At 51.5% G+C, this 16,677-nt stretch overlaps 2 protein-coding genes across 2 annotated transcripts; one reads left to right on the forward strand and one right to left on the reverse strand.

The window, feature by feature from the left end:
• Positions 1–405: 405 nt before the first annotated feature.
• On the forward strand, positions 406–1,320 carry LOC135999392 (olfactory receptor 14J1-like). The gene has a single exon (XM_065652949.1). It carries the CDS (start codon positions 406–408, stop codon positions 1,318–1,320), a length of 915 nt encoding a protein of 304 aa, XP_065509021.1.
• A 10,634-nt stretch (positions 1,321–11,954) lies between these two features.
• LOC135999521 (olfactory receptor 14J1-like) lies at positions 11,955–12,914 on the reverse strand. The gene has a single exon (XM_065653092.1). The coding sequence runs from the start codon at positions 12,912–12,914 to the stop codon at positions 11,955–11,957; it is 960 nt and encodes a 319-aa protein (XP_065509164.1).
• Between the last annotated feature and the right edge of the window lie 3,763 nt (positions 12,915–16,677).

Below are 16,677 nucleotides of genomic sequence, written 5' to 3' on the forward strand. Positions count from 1 at the left end.
CCCCTGCTCACCTGATGTGGTGGTGGAAAATAAAAAAGCACAGATAAAATATTTGAAAAGACATGGTAATTGTCTCCTCTGCAGCCCAAGCCCTTGACAGTCATGAGCACGGATATTAAACTTTTTCATTGAAGGTGGATTACATCTGTCCATGTGAACATGGGAGCTGTCACAATCCAGCTCCCCTGTCTCCCCTGCAGCAGATCAAAGCTGGCTGCTTGCAGCACACAGGCAGAGGTCCCGCTGCGCACAGCACACTCAGCCAGCACACAACAGAGAAAGGAAATGCATTTCAGTTGGGCTGATATCAATGAAAAATGGTGTGGCTTTGCTAAGAGGAGTCTGTCCTAATTTAAAGTTGCTTTTTCTTTTTTTGAACAGAGCCCACATGCCAACAAACAGCAAATGTCCAACAGCAGCTCCATCACCCAGTTCCTCCTCCTGGCATTCACAGACACACGGGAGCTGCAGCTCTTGCACTTCTGGCTCTTCCTGGGCATCTACCTGGCTGCCCTCCTGGGCAACGGCCTCATCATCACCACCATAGCCTGTGACCAGCACCTCCACACCCCCATGTACTTCTTCCTGCTCAACCTCTCCCTCCTTGACCTGGGCTCCATCTCCATCACTGTCCCCAAATCCATGGCCAGCTCACTCTGGGATACCAGCGTCATTTCCTTTGCAGGATGTGCTGCCCAGGTCTTCTTTGTATGTTTCTTGTTTGGTGCAGAGTATTCTCTTCTCACCATCATGTCCTACGACCGCTACGTTGCCATCTGCAAACCCCTGCACTACGGGACCCTCCTGGGCAGCAGAGCTTGTGTCCACATGGCAGCAGCTGCCTGGGCCACTGGGTTTCTCACTGCTCTGCTGCACACGGCCAATACATTTTCACTGCCACTCTGCCATGGTAATACTGTGGATCAGTTCTTCTGTGAAATCCCCCAGATCCTCAAGCTCTCCTGCTTGAACTCCTACCTCAGCGAACTTGGGCTTCTTGTGGTTACTCTCTTAGCAGTATTTGGGTGTTTTATTTTCATTCTTTTCTCCTATGTGCAGATCTTGAGGGCCGTGCTGAGGATCCCCTCTGAGCAGGGACGGCACAAAGCCTTTTCCACGTGCCTCCCTCACCTGGCCGTGGTTTCCCTCTATGTCAGCACTGGCATGTTTGCCTACCTGAAACCCCCCTCCATCTCCTCCCCATCCCTGGACCTGGTGGTGTCTGTTCTGTACTCAGTGGTGCCTCCAGCAGTGAACCCCCTCATCTACAGCATGAGGAACCAGGAGCTCAAGGATGCCCTGTGGAAACTCATACCTTAGTGTTTTCTGAAGCAGGAAACTACCCATCTGCTACTACATAGCAGTTTTAATGTAACTAGTTACAGGTCCAGTCTCTCATCTGTATTTTCTGTTGTTATTGATGTTTTCTTTATTGTGATAATGTCATCCCCTCTCTAAATCACTTTCTGCTTTTCTTTTATAACTAATGGCTGTGTAAATGAGGAGCCGTGATCTGTGTGTATTTAAATAAAATAAAGGGTCCTGTAGTGACCTTTTTTTCACTATATCCTTCCTGCAAAGCCTATTTGGAGCTGCAGGGACAGTTCCTGTGTGCATGGGAGGAGGGGAAAAGAGTCCAGCCTGGCAGCCCTGCCAGGGAGTACCAGCGCTTGGCCTTCCAGAGCTGTTCTCGTTCCACTCCCACACTCTCCTTCTCATCCCTTGTGTTGGTGCAAGGCCTGAGTGCTCTGGCAGCCTGGTCACCGTCCTGCTGTGTGTCAGTCCTGTGAGCGCAGGCAGGGACAGGCAATGGGCACTGCTGTGACAGAGCTGGCCTCACAACAGCCTTTCCAGAAAGAAAGGTGATCTGCTATGGGCAGGCCCTCAAGGTTTAGGTCTTTTTACAAATATTCTCTCTAAAAACTTGCCCACGAAAGTGGCCACAGATGCAAACACCAGGTTACAGCTGCACAGTGTGTGTGTGCAGGGCTGGGCACACAGCAGTGTCCTCTCACAGCCAGGCCTCCTGCCAGAGACCTGCAGGACCAGCAGAGCAGGGGCTGGGCTGTGCCCCTGTGCACTGGACACCCCGCCAAAGTTGCCCCAGGGCATCGTCATTGACTGGCCCCTCACAACCACCATTGCCAGCCCTGTCCTCTCTCCCCAGCTCACAGAGGTTGTCTTCCCTCCATGGAGGGACACTGAATGAGTAGCTCAGCAGTCCAAGTTTGCATTGTACAGATGAGATGTGAGCATGCACATAATGTACACGAGTTGACATGAACCCAAGTGAGCACAAACGCCATCAGTTATTCCAGGGGGTTCCATAAAGGCCCATGGGACAGACAGTGTCTCGAGGTCACTTCATGTTGAGAGTAACATCCCATGGGAAACCACCAGAATGCAGCACTGGGATGTGCTTCCTTGAACTAAGATCCCTCCCTGTGTCCATTCCACGTGACATGGGACATCTCAGACGAATACAGAGCAGGGGGACACACCTTAGGGCTGAGGTACCTCCCATCCCTTCGGAGTGGCAACAGGAGGTTTTCATTGAACAGATGAGCTGTGAGCATGTACGTCATGTATGTGAGGTGAGAGGAACCTCAGGTGAGATGAGCCCAGGTGAAAACAAACAGCCATTCCTTGAGGTTCCATGAAGGCCTGTGGGGCAGACAGTGTCTAGAGCTCGCTTCATGTTGGATGTTACATACCAGAGAAATCAGCCTAGATGCAGCACTGGGATATTTCCCCACTTAAATCGTTAGTAGGAAATATATTTGATAAGTTTAATAGAAGAGACATACATTCATCTGGTCAGGTCCTGGGCCATAGGCGTTTTACGGATGGGTATGGTGTGTTATGACATCAGCTGTGCCTCAGACACTCATAATCCAGTAAGCAGTATGTGACTGTGAAGGGGACAGTGAGGTTAGTTCTGTCTCTGGAGGTGACAGCCCGGCAGCAGGAACGTGGCTGGGAATGAACCTCTGCATAAGTACCCACAGCCCCTACCCAGGAAGAGGCCTTGGAGACAGGTTGTCATGTCCATCCCACCTGAGAACATGATGGGACAGAAACAGGGACATGCTCATGTCTATCAGAGAAGCTGAAGGTCCAGCAGCAGTCATGGTGAGGTTACTTCTCTCTGGTCTAGTGGAAGACCACAAGAAGACTAACAGGTAGGGTTCCCTGCTTGATGGGCAGTTTCTGAGGTGGTATAGCTTTCCCAAGTAGTAGGAACAACCAGGAGAGGAAAAAAAAGCTACCAAGTGCAGACTGGGAAGTGGAGACTGGATATCAGGAGGAAAGGTCACTGGAAGGGCAGTGCTGTGGTGCAAGAGGTCACCCAGAGGGAGCTGGATCAGCCCATGGTTTGTGTTCCAAAGAACAGGCAGGGAGGGTGCAGACACATCAGTGAAGGGACAGAAATGCTGGGGTGAGAGCAGGTGGGGAAGCAGATGGGTGTGTGCAGCCTGCAGGGAAAGAGGGGCAGGTGTAGGACTGTGTAGAACAGCCTGTGATGGAGATGGGAAAGGGCACTGGAGGGGCTCAAGGCATCAAGAGAACCCAGGTCTCTGTCCCCTTGGCCATGGCAGTTGTCTCTGCCACTGAGGCCCAGGAGAAGACATGTTGTCCTCATGGCACTGGGGCCTCGTTGCCTCCTTGCAGCCCCATGGGGAAGCTGGAAGTTGCTGTACCAGTGTTGTCCTTCCCTCGGCCTTGCACACCCACATCCCATGGTCTCAGGAAGAGCCCTGAGCCGTGTGTGAGGGGCAGGATCCCCCTTCCCATTGCCTGGAGGTCGTGGCTTCTCCTTTCTGCTCCAGAAAGCAAACCAAGGGGTTTCTCAGCATCAGAGCTGAGGAAAACACTAAAAGGAGACCGCATGGTGGGTACAGCTTCCTCACAAGGGGAGAAGGAAGAATAGGTACTGATCTCTTCTCTCTGGTGACCAGTGACAGAACCCAAGGGAATGGCAGGAGGATGTGCTAGGGGAGGGTCAGTTGGACATGAGGAAAAGGTTCTTCACCCAAAGGGTGCTGGGCACTGGAACAGGCTCCCCAGGGAGGTGTCACAGCCCCAACCTGACAGTGTTCAAGAAGAGACTGGCCAGCGTCCTCAGACACACGGTGTGGACTGTGGGGTGTGCAGTGCAGGGACAGCAGTTGGACTCGATGATCCATGTTGGTCCCTTCCAGCTCAGGACATTCTATGATTCTATGAAATACTAGGTTAAAAATCCATGTTTTCATTGTGCAGATGAGTTGTAAACATACACATCATGTGCATGTCCACTGCGCGCATGTGGTGAGATGAACCCAAGGGAGCACAAATGCTATCAGCTATTCATTAGAGTGCCATAAATGACAGTTGGACAGAGGTGGTGTTCAGGGATCTCTTCTAACCTGTGTTATTGTAGGATTCCATGAATCTTTTCCTTGGAGAGCTCTTTCATGTCAGAATAGACAGAGGAAGAGGAAGAATGGAAAAAAAGAGGCAGAAGCAGAGATATAAAATGCCCCAGTGCAAATACAGCAGCTCCTCTGAGGAACGTTTCTCTACTCAAACCCTTGATAGGAAATCTATTAGATAAATTTGATGAAACCAGCTTAGTTTTACCTGCTCACACACTGGAGCGCAAGGAGGGCGATGGCTGGGTACGATGTCATGTGCTCAGCTGTGTCTCAGGAACTCACAGTCCAGTAGGAAGCCAATGGCTGTGGAGGGGACTGTGAGTCACTTGTGCCCCTGCAGGGGACAGGCCAACAGCAGGAACAGGGCTGGGAAAGGGACTGGGAGGTCACACATACGAGACGAGCAATCGGGCCCAATCAGCATGGCTTTATGAAAGGCAGGTCCTGCTTGACCAACCTGATCTCCTCCTGTGACAAGGTGACTTAGCAGATGAGGGAAAGTCTGTCGTGGGGGAGTGAATCCGCCACAGAGGCTGTGGATGTTGTGCACTTAGACTTCAGTAAAGCCTTTGACACCGTATCCCACAGCATCTCCTGGAGAAGCTGCAGCTCATGGCCTGGATGGTGTATCTGCGATGGATAAAGAACTGGCTGGAGGGCCGGGCCCAAAGAGTTGTGGTGAACAGAAACAAACTCAGTTGGTGGTCGGTCACGAGTGGTGTCCCCAGGGCTCAGTATTGGGGCCAGTTCTGTTTAATCTCTTTACCAATGATCGGTATGAAGGGATCAAGTGCACCCTCAGTAAGTCTGCAGATGACACCAAACTGGGTGGGAGTGTTGATCTGCTGGAGGGTGGGAAGGCCACACAGAGGGACGTTGGCTGACTGAGGCCAATTGTCTGAGATTCAACAAGGCCAAGTGCCGGGTCCTGCACTTGGTTTATAACAATCCCCCGCAACAATACAGGCTTGGGGAAGAGTGGCTGGAAAGCTGCCTGGCGGAAAAAGACCTGGGGGTGTTGATCGACAGCAGCTGAACGTGAGCCAGCGTGTGCCCAGGTGGCCAAAAAGGCCAATGGACTCCTGGTGTGCATCAAGAATAGTGTAGTGGGCAGAACCAGGGCAGCAATCATTCCCTTGTACTCAGCGCTGGTGAGGCCACAACTCGAATCCTCAGTTCGTTTTTGGGTTCCTCACTGTAGGAAAGACCTTGAGGTGCTGGAGTGAGTGCAGAGGACGGGACAAGGCTGTTGAGGGTCTGGAGCACAAGTCTTCTGAGGAGCAGCTGAGGGACCTGGGGGTGTTTAGCCTGGAGAAAAGGAGACTGAAGGGAGACCTTTTCACTCTCTACAACTACCTGAAAAGAGGTTGTAGCATGGAGGGTGTTGTTGTTCTCCTGAGTAGCAAGTGATAGGGTGAGAGGAAATGGCCTCAGCTTGTGCCAGGGAAGGTTCAGAATTGATATTAGGAGACATTTCTTCATGGGAAAGGTTGTGAAGCAGTGGAACAGGCTGCCCAGAGAACTGGTTGAGTCACCATTCCTTGTTCCTTAGCCGAGCTTCTAGGAGGATCTGTTCCATGATCTTCCCAGGCACAGGTCAGAGGCTGACAGGTCAGTAGTTTTCAGGATCCTCCTTTCTCCAGCAGAGAGAAACACGGCCACACAGCGCAGCTTGGAATGGACATGAGGAGGAAGAAATGTCACTCAAAGGGTGGTGCTGCGATATGAGAAATCATCCAGAAGGAGCATGAGATCAGTCCACCTCCTTGTGTTTCAAGGAACAGAGCATGAGAGTGGAGACACATCAGCCAATGTATGGAAATACCAGGGTGAGAGCAAGGGGAGGGAGCGAGATGGGTGTCTACAGCCTGCAGGGAAACAGAAGCAGCTGTGGGACAGTGGAGGACAACCCGTGGTGGAGATGGCAAAGGGCACTGGCAAGGCTGGATGTCGCCAAGAGAACCCAAGTCTTTGTCCCCTTGCCTATGGCAATCGTCTCTGCCACCAAGGCCTATGAGGAGCCATGTTGTCCTCAGGCACTGGGGCACCCCATGGCCTCCTTGCACACCCCAGTAAGGCTGGGAACTGTCACACCATTGTCCTTCACTCAGCATCACACAGCCCACATCCCCCTGCCCCAGGAGGAGCCCTGAGCAACGGGTGAGGGACAGGATCTGCCTTCCCAGGGGCTGGGGGTCAGGCCTTGGCCTCTCTGCTTCGTCCAACAAAACCAGGGTTTTCTCAGCACCTCAGCTGCCTGCACATGACCCTTTGTTTATCTGCCAGCATGGCCTCCAGTTCTCTGCTCTAACGAGCCCCTGGGGAGGCTTTGCTGGTACTTGCCCTCAGTGGAACTCATTAATACTTCAAGGGACTTTGTACTTTTTTCCTCTGACTTCTAGAAAGGTTTGTGCAATCTCCTCTCAGCACCTGAGGTTCAAGGATTTAGCACCAAATGCACCATGGGGCTCATCACACTGAAGAAAGCTCTAAGAAACCATGTCTCGTAATATTCTTCTAGTCTAGTACAATTAATTAGAGACATTTCCTACTGTAGTTATGGAGAGTGATTTCAAAAACATTCTAATAAAACTGACTTTTTTTTTTAATTTCATAAAGGATATAGTTTATTGTATTTCAGTGTGGAGAAGAGGTGATTGCAGCATTATCTGATATTGACCCAGGGTCTCTCCTAAGGAGGTCTGGACTGGTTGGAGAAGCTGTCCCTTGAGCTCTGACACCGTGTGGACAACCTTGCTCCTCACCTCCCCAACCCCATCATTTCTCTCATTGGCCACCTGGCACTTGCATCCCTTTTCCTTACCCCAGACTTCTCCACTGCAGCCTGCAGCTGGATGTTCCAGCTCCTTTGCACCAACTCCCACCTGCTCTCCTTGGAGACCTGGCTGCACACAGGCAAAGAGGGACTTTTCTTTACTTTTGAACAAACAAAATAAACTGATAAGAATCATGGTTAAAAAAACCCACACTCCTCAACTGTATGCCAAGGAAAAACTGCCACCAATGAGGTTCGCCTTCTCCAAGGCATAACCTTGCAAGAAATGTTTTAGAGAGAAAGAGAATTGTAAAATAAACACAATAAAAGAGTTGGCTAAAGACAGAATTAGACAGACTACTGAAAGACAATGAAGCTTTTAACTCCTTGAAGCTGAAAGCAGCAACTGGATTGTTGACAAGTGTCTGAGTGATCAAACAGTAAGGGCAAGGGAAATCCAGAGAGCAATTCCAAGTGCTTGTGTGCAGATTGGCTGCTTGAAATTGTACTTCAGACATGGTCAGTTTAGTTAGGGCAGGAGGAAATACCTGAAGGATGAGGGAGATCAGATGCACAGCCTAACAGGGAGTGCTGAGAAGGCAAATCTTGTGGAAGATCTGACGTTCTCCTCTTGCTCTTAATGCACATCCAAAATAGTGTCATTTTGATGTCATGGGAAAACACTGGTATTTAAAGTATCAAAACAAAGAAAGGAGAATTACAACACCAACAACGTTTGATGCTTAAAGTTGCAAGAAGACATTTCCTTCACTCTACATCTTTCATTTTGTTTCTTTTTCCCTCCATTTTTAGAAAATGTTCTCTAGACTTCTGTCCTACCAAAGCCTACAGCATTAAGAAAGATAATCCTTGTGTCTTGCACAGAGTCGAAGGCACCAAAAAATCCACTGCCCTGGACTGTCAATGCCACTTTTTACTCTTGGCACAGCGTGAGTCATGCTCGAAGCTGTTGGCCACTCTTGCCTGATGGAGGAAAAATGGATGAAAAGGTTAATTGAACTGTTCTCTTTGTAGATGGTCATGTTGACAGTGATCTCAACAGACCTGTGTTATCTGTCTTTCTGTGTGAGTATAAGGAAAAAGAAATATTTATGTAGAGGTAAATGTATAGTAAAATGCATAGGTGCATCCAGTTACTCAGCAAAATACATTTCCTACCAGCACTCTCAAAGGAAGAATCTTTCTTCTGAGAAATTGCTGTTTCGATACTGTCTTTGTCACTCCGTCCCCTGCCCCACTGGCCAGTGGGACCAGGGTTCCCTCAGCTGCCTTCCTTGTGCTGACAATATCTTTGGAGAAGCCCTCCTGGGTGCGCTCCCCTTGCATGGCCATTTCAGCCACTGCTCAGCGCTGGCTTTGCTGGCTCCATCCCTGCATCCCCAAGCCAGCTGTTTGTCTGTCTGTCTCCTGGGCAGCCTGTTCCCCTCCAGCCTCCCTGCACGTCCTTCTGCTGTTTGATCTCCTAAGGCAGGGGGTCGCTGTGCACCCATGCTGACCTCTTGCCAGGCCCTGCTCAACTCCCTGACCATCAGATTAGTTTCTTCCTGGGATTTGAGGATGCTGTCCCTGAATATCCAAGAGAGTTTAACAGCCCCTTTGTTCTCTAGGACAGCCCAAGGAGATCCTCCGGTAACTGAAATCAGTTCTCCTGCAGGACTGCACTGTTGTTCTGCAGTTGTCCTGCTTCTCCACCATCTCACGGTCACTGCAGCCATGGCCGCACTCATCCTTAGATCCCCAGCCTGATCCACCTTGTCTGTCAGTAAGAGACCAGCCCTAGCCAGCTCGTCCAGTGTTTGTCTCAAAATGCTGTCTTCCACATCCTGCAGGAACCTCCTGGGTTGCTTGTGCCCAGCTCTGCTGCCCTCCCAGCAGACCAAGAGATGGTCCAGCTTGCCATGTAGTCAAGGACCTGTGACCATGAAGCTCCCTCCAAGGCAAGGGCTGTGCACGCCAGGCTCCTCTCTGCACAGAGCTCATCTCCACCTCCTCATCCACCCGCCTGCCTTCCTGAGGAGCCCTGCCCACCCATGGCTGCCCTCCCACCACCGAGCTGTCCCACCAGGGCTCTGCAGTCCCCATGGGGAGCACGTTGCTGCCTGCCCAGCAGAAACGACAGTGCTGGGTAGCAAAGAGGAGAGGCAGGTAAAGGGGCAGTGTGTGGGAGGTTGGCTGGGAGGTGACCCCTGGTGCCAGAAGAGGATGATGCAAGGTGGGGCATCATGGGAGGGAGGTGCATTTTGAGGTCACATCTTTGGAAACAACCCAACTGGGCACGTGGTGAGACAGGCCTGGTGATGTCACCTGGATGCTGGGAAACACCCCCAGCAGTGCTGAGAGCTTGGGAGACGGGAGATGCAGGAGAAGGGGAAGATGACACGGCTGGAGGTGGGTTGTGATGCCGCTTCTATTGCAGTTACCTGGGGTAGACGTAGGCAAAGCCAACATGCCTGGATTATTACTTGTGAGGTCACCTCATGACAGCAATGTGATTGGCCAGAGGTAGGCAGGTATCATGAGGTCATCAAGGACACCAGACGGGAAGGCTGCAGAAAGATGAGTGAGCCCCTGGGGAGGCCCTGCCCTGGGCTGAAACCACCTGTACGTGCCACGGGAAACTGTGGCACATGCATGAGAAGCTGAGGGATGTGAGAAGGGACCAGCAGTATGGGCAGCTCCGTGTGTGCCAGCTGGGCCTCACAGGTGGCTGCAGATGTGACCAGGTTGGCCAGACTGCACAGAGGGGAGCACTGGGGACTGTCTGGGCAGTCAAGTCTTGCAAGGCCATCAGTGCCTGGAGGAGCCACCAGTGATGCCACTGAAGTCCCAGAGGACCAAGGCAATGGAATCCAAACTATCAAATTTGAGTGCAAGTGGAGAAAACCTGAGCCCATTGGGGAAAAAGTAACTGATGATGGTTATGAATTGTGAGGAGATCGGGGCAGAGAAATTTGGATCGTGGAAGAAGCAGCCTGTGGAAGAGTGGGGAGGAGGGGGGTTCAAGAAACAAGCTGCCCGTGGGGAGGTGGCTGGTCAGTGCTGTTCTGGCCAAACTCCCTGTCTGATCACCATGGCCTGTCCTGCTTATCATACTGGTTTCAGTTGGGACAGAGTTACTTCTCTTCATAGCAATTTGTATGAGTCCATTTTACATTTGTGATGGAAACAGTGTTGGTCCCACCCCAATGTTTCAGTCATTGCTGAGCAGTGCTTGCACAGTATCAAGGGGATTTCCACTTCTCACACCAACCCCACTAGCATGGGGGCTGGGGTGCGCAAGAAATTGGGAGGGGACATGGCTGGGACAGCTGAACCAAACTGACCAAAGGGATGTTCCACAACATATGATACCGTGGTCAACAATAAAATCCGGGAGAAGAAGGGAAGGGAGGACATTCGGTGTGATGGTGTTTATCTTCCCAAGTAACCATTACATGTGATGGAGCCTGGCTTTTCTGAAGATGGCTGAAAACCCTCCTGCCGATGATGCAGTGAATGAATTCCTTAGTTTTCTTTGATTACATGCATAGATTTTGCTTTGCCTGTAAAACCGTCTTTATCTCAACCCACGAGTTTTCTTTTGTGTTTCCAGTCCTCCGCCTCATCCTGCTGTGGGGCAGTGAGTGACAGACTATGTGGTGCTGAGCTGTCTGTCAGCGTTAAACTACAAAACTAATTAAACTCTGCTCCTGGCTCTTTGCTGTGTGAGTGGGCTCACTACTGTGTGTGCGTTTGGGTGTGATGGCACGTACACACCTTCTTGGTCAATTCTAAGTGAGGCTAGCAAGGAGGAGGAGGACACCAGGATCTGGAGAACCCCAGGGTTGGAATCGCTCAGTGGGTAATATCTCTGAGTCTGGGCTGACCCAAACCCCGGGTCCACACAGGAGGGACCACAGGGGTGTGTGAAACTGCAGGTAGGTTCTACCCAGGATGTACAGACCACTCGTGCAACTTTCACACCAGATCAGTCTGAGAGGGGCAACAGGACAGGGTCAGTTCTGTTGCTCATGGTTGTGTAAGTGCTGCTGTTGGTGTGGTGGCTGTGAGGGCGCTGTTGCCTGTTGGAGTTGGTCTGTGTCGGATTGTCTGTGCCCATCTTTGTTTCCCTGCAGATACCTGCATTTAGTGCTTTCCCTTTGATGACTCCACCTTGGGCCATGTCTCACTCTGTGGGGTCCTGTCACTGCCCACCTCAGGCACAGCCGGTCCGTGTGTATCTCACGGGCTCTCCGGGCAGCTCCAGATTCCTCTCCAGGAGGATTGTCCTCTGCCTCATCATGCACTGGGACAGCCCAGTGTGGCTGTATCTCATGACCACTCCCCATCTCCACTGCCAACAGACAGCAAGGGTTGTGTCTTAAATCACAACTCTGTTGTGAATCAGCTTCCAAGGTGACATCGAGCTTTTTCCTCAGGCCCTTTTGAGGGAAATTCCTGGGCCTGTTGTTGAAAACAACTTTGGAAGAACAACCAAATCTTGAGGAACTGCACTCTGGAGGTGTCATTTTGTTACAGAGATGCTATGGGAGACTAAGCTCTGACACAGTGTTAGAAAAACATTTACACAGGTTTCAGGTGTTTTAAAACTATTTATAATGGGTCCATTATTCAGGATAGTGAGCTAAACATGAACAGTTATGTACAAACATAATAACCATAAATAAAAATATGGGTAATGCTAACGAAGTAAAAGGGATAAAACAGGGTACAGGCCTGCATTGGGATACAATTAGACATCATTTGTGGACAGTGATGGAAAGATGATCAGTATTGACAAACACCCATGAAATCACTTTCCTAATGGACTCCTTGAGCTCCTGTTTCCTCATGCTGTAGATGAGGGGGTTCACTGCTGGAGGCACCAATGCGTATAGACCAGACACCACCAGGTCCAGGGATGGGGAAGAGATGGAGGGGGGCTTCAGGTGGGCAAACATGCCAGTGCTGAGGAACAGGGAGACCACGGCCAGGTGAGGGAGGCACGTGGCAAAGGCTTTGTGCCGTCCCTGCTCAGAGGGGATCCTCAGCACGGCCCTCAAGATCTGCACATAGGACAGCACAATGAACACAAAACACCCAAATCCTAAACAGACAGTAACCACAAGAAGCCCAGCTTCCCTAAAGTAGGAGTGTGAGCAGGAGAGCTTGAGGATCTGGGGGATTTCACAGAAGAACTGGTCCAGGGCATTGCCCTTGCACAGTGGCAGTGAAAATGTATTGGCCGCGTGCAGCAGAGCACTGAGAAACCCAGTGGCCCAGGCAGCTGCTGCCATGTGGACACAAGCTCTGCTGCCCAGGAGGGTCCCGTAGTGCAGGGGTTTGCAGATGGCAACGTAGCGGTCGTAGGACATGATGGTGAGAAGAGAATACTCTGCACCAAACAAGAAACATACAAAGAAGACCTGGGCAGCACACCCTGCAAAGGAAATGACCCTGGTATCCCACAGAGAGTTGGCCATGGATTTGGGGACAGTGATGGAGATGGAGCCCAGGTCGAGGAGGGCGAGGTTGAGCAGGAAGAAGTACATGGGGGTGTGGAGGTGCTGGTCACAGGCTATGGTGGTGATGATGAGGCCGTTGCCCAGGAGGGCAGCCAGGTAGATGCCCAGGAAGAGCCAGAAGTGCAAGAGCTGCAGCTCCCGTGTGTCTGTGAACGCCAGGAGGAGGAACTGGGTGATGGAGCTGCTGTTGGACATTTGCTGTATCTGGGCGTGGACACTGTCATACGCGAAAAGAAAATGAAAAGATAGGGGACACTTCTCTGAGCAAAATCAAAGCCATTTCTCACACACCCTCCCCTGCTCCACACCCCTTGTCCTTTTCCAGACCTTCCTTCGGGTCCGTGGCTGAGCCCTGGGTGGTGCTGGCTGGAGGTGCCGTGAGGAGCAGGGCCTGTGCCCGCTGGCTGCCCAGGAGTCAGCCCTGCTCTGCAGCAGGGGTCATGGGAATGGGGGACAGGGGACGGACCTGGGGTTCAAAGTTGTCATCTGAAACTGCTGCTGGTGCAGAAGGGCCTGTCAGCATCTGCACTGTCACAGGGAATGAAACAGGATGGTAAAATGAAGTTTGAAATGCTTGGGGTTTTGACAGCTTCACAGAATCACAGAAAATTAGGGATTGGAAGGGACCTCGAAAGATCATGTAGTCCAATCCTGCAACTCCCCTGGAGAGTGTTGTTGGGTGTTAGAAACCCTCAGCATTTCTGCTGCACTCAGGGAGAACAGAGCGAGTCCTGCAAGACCAGAGGATGCCTGTGGGTCAGTGCAGAGTGAGGGCAGCTGCTCTGTCCCTCTGTCTTGCTCCAGCTGCCCTGGGCTGGCACCTTTCTGAGATGGTGATCACACTGCCATGTTACCCTGAAAAGCCACCAGGCACTGCTGAGAGCAGAGGTTTGCAGGCTGCAAAAAAGGACAGGTGAACCTAAGGCTGATGTGTCCAGCCAAGGTGATGCTGCTGCTGTCCATGGGCAGAGGGGTGGCTGAAGGGATGTTACAAGGCCTCTGGCAGATCGGCTGATCACTCAGAGTTGCAGTTCAGGAGTCTCAGTGACTTGTTAAAATTGGAGAGCTCCTTTTGCATTTATCCCTTCCTCCATCTCCCCACCCTCCAAGTCTTGGAATAGGAGACTGAAAGGACAGACTCGGGAAAGCTCCTTATCTTTATAGTAATACCTGTATAGATCTTCTCCTTGAAACCTCCAATTGGAAGCAGTCTGGAGTGATCTGGAGCTGTGAGCAGCCCTGACCCACGGAGAACCCAGAGGCAGAATGACCCTGCCCTGCTGGGGGTCGCTCCTTCCCCCCACAGCTTCTCCCCTCAGTGTTGTTGGGATCTCCCCGGGCAGGTTGAGCGCTGACCCTGGCAAGCGGCAGAGTCCCTGCCCCGGCACAGCCCTGTGGTGCAGGGACCCTGCTCTGCAGGACAGCCCTGGCCACCCCTGCCTGCACATTTACATTTACACCCCACCGCCATCCTTGGCAGAACACAGCATTCATGTCCTGTCACTCTGACGGTGCAGAAGGCAATCCCTGCTCTGCAGCACATCCTCTTCCTTTGCATCAGAGAATCTCTGAGAGTTTTACTTACGTCTCTTGTAGGCTCTGCAATGTGACAGCTTTCTGAGATCCTACCATGATTTGCAGATGCAATGCCCTACAGCCACAGGCATCATATCTGCGAAGATTTCATTTCTAGTGATCTCTCAGCATCCTCCCACCCCAGACTGCGTTGCCCTTTCTCTCCCTGGCTCCTCTGTCCTTGGTGCTGCAGGCAGAGCCCTCAGCCCTGCTGTGCTTTGCAGAGGAGCTGCTCCTGGGCAGAGCTGTCTCTCTGCAGCGCTGCCGCTTGCCATGAGCTCCCTCTGTCCCAGGAGCCCAGCCCAGCTCAGCAGCACAGGAGCAGCCCACGATGTCCCTTTCTCTGTCCCCTCTGGGCTCCCTCCAGGTGTCCCTGGGGCTCCAGGGGCACATCCTTTGAGACAACCTGAAGTAATCAGACATGTTGATTCTCTCTCTTCAGGAGAGACACTTCTTGCCAGCATTGTGTTCTTTGTACTAAAAAATAAATTGGTATGAGAATCATCTTTTCTTGTCCCATTATTAGGCAGGACAAAAAGAAAGTTACAGGAAAGGATCTAATTTCTAAAAACTGGAGGAGGAATATGTTCACCTGAATGAATTTAGGCATTATATTTTGGTTTTATACTCATAGGTCTAGAGAGATATCCAGCCATCTTTTGGCCACGTCATGTCTGTGCTCTGAGGCAAAGCCTTTGCACACATGGGCTCTTGGACACTTGGTACCAGGTTTCCATGGGGCGACTCAGAGGTTTCCTGGTGCCACAGCTGGGGTGGTTCAGCCCAGATGTGAGGCAATGGCCTCAGCCAGGGACCTGACTGGCTGAGCTGGAGCTGTCAGTGTTGCAGACAGAGCTGTGACACGGATGGAATAAACTGCCAAGGCAGAGTGGCAGAAGGTAGTTCATCTGGTCTTCAAGCACAGCAGCCTCCAAGTACAGCAACAGTCCAGAGCAAAACTCAGTCTAGACCTCTAAGGCAATTCAAGGGCCCCATAATGAGCTGTTCCTACTGCAGGAACAGTTAAAGGAGAAACAAAGACACCTTGTGGCCACTCATTGATTTAATAATGGAAAGAAGTGATATTCTCTGTGTCTCTAGTCCTCCATCTTCACCAGCAAGGTCTCCCAGGCCTCTGTGACTGGAGGCAGAACAACCAGCAGTGGATGGGGATCAAGCCAGGGGTCCCTGGAACTAACACAATCCTTTCCAGTCTATGGGGCAGGAGGGGCAGCATCCCAGGAGCTGAGACAGCAGGACCATGTCACAGTGAGGACACTCTCCACCTTCTTGGAAAGCTCATGGAGACTGGGGGGACTCCCTGACCACTGGCAGCTCTCACACAGTGTGCGCACTTTTCAAAAATGGCCAATGGGTGAGCAGGGGAACTAAGGGCTGTGCCCCAGAACATGTCCACTGGGACCCCATTTCTGGGTGTGTGAAAGAGAAGGTGACGGGGTTTACCCAGGGCAGGTTGTGTCTGTCCATCCTCTTTGCTTTCTGTGAGGAAAGGACAGGGTTGCTGGACGTGGGGAGAGCAGTGGTCGTCTGTTACCTGGCAGTCAGCAAGGCATTCAGCATCATCCCCCACAATATTCTTGTGTCCAAGGTAGGATATTATGGTTTGTGTCAGTGTGTAAGTAGACGGGTAAAAAATAATCTGGATGGTCAGGCTTGGAAAGCTGCTATAGAAAGGGAGAAACTTTCCAATCCTGAGGACAGTCAAGCACTGGAAGCTGTTTCCCAGGGGTGCGCATCCACTCTACCCCAGAAAGTGACCAAGATGTGTTTGGATAAAGCCCTGAGTAATCTGGTCCGACCGTGCTTTGAGCAGGAGGTTGGTCAAGACACCTCCCGAGGTCCCATCCAGCCTGAATGATGCTGTCCTTTCATCCCCTTCATGTTTTCAATTTAGGGACGGCTTTCAAGTTCTCCCTGGCCACAGGAATAATTCACATGAGGTGCAGGGCTGCTTTACAAGTGCCCCCAAACAGCCCTGACCACATCTTGTGCATCCCTTTTCATTTGCCCCCACCCAAGTTCTTCTGTTTTGCTGTCCTCATGCCCACCTTGTTCATCCTTACAGAGCAGGTTGCTCAACAGGTGTCAGCATCCATGTACAGAGTCTGCACACCAGCCAGGCAGCAAAGCCATCGTTACAGAAATGGAGACGAGGCTCTTGACCAGCTCCTTGCACCCAGGTATCGGCATTTCTTGTCTGCAGAGATTCCTGGGAACACCTGAAATTTAAGTGCAGAGCATGTGAGTCCTCATTGGGTATCCTGGCTTGTCTCCTGACCCGTGTGGGGCTTCAGGCTGTGAAGAGAATCAAAACCAACTCTTTGGCTGGGGTAGTTTCATTTTACATGTGTCACACAGGGCA

The sequence above is a fragment of the Caloenas nicobarica genome, chromosome 28, assembly GCF_036013445.1.
Source record: "Caloenas nicobarica isolate bCalNic1 chromosome 28, bCalNic1.hap1, whole genome shotgun sequence".
Classification (NCBI taxonomy): Eukaryota; Metazoa; Chordata; class Aves; order Columbiformes; family Columbidae; genus Caloenas; species Caloenas nicobarica.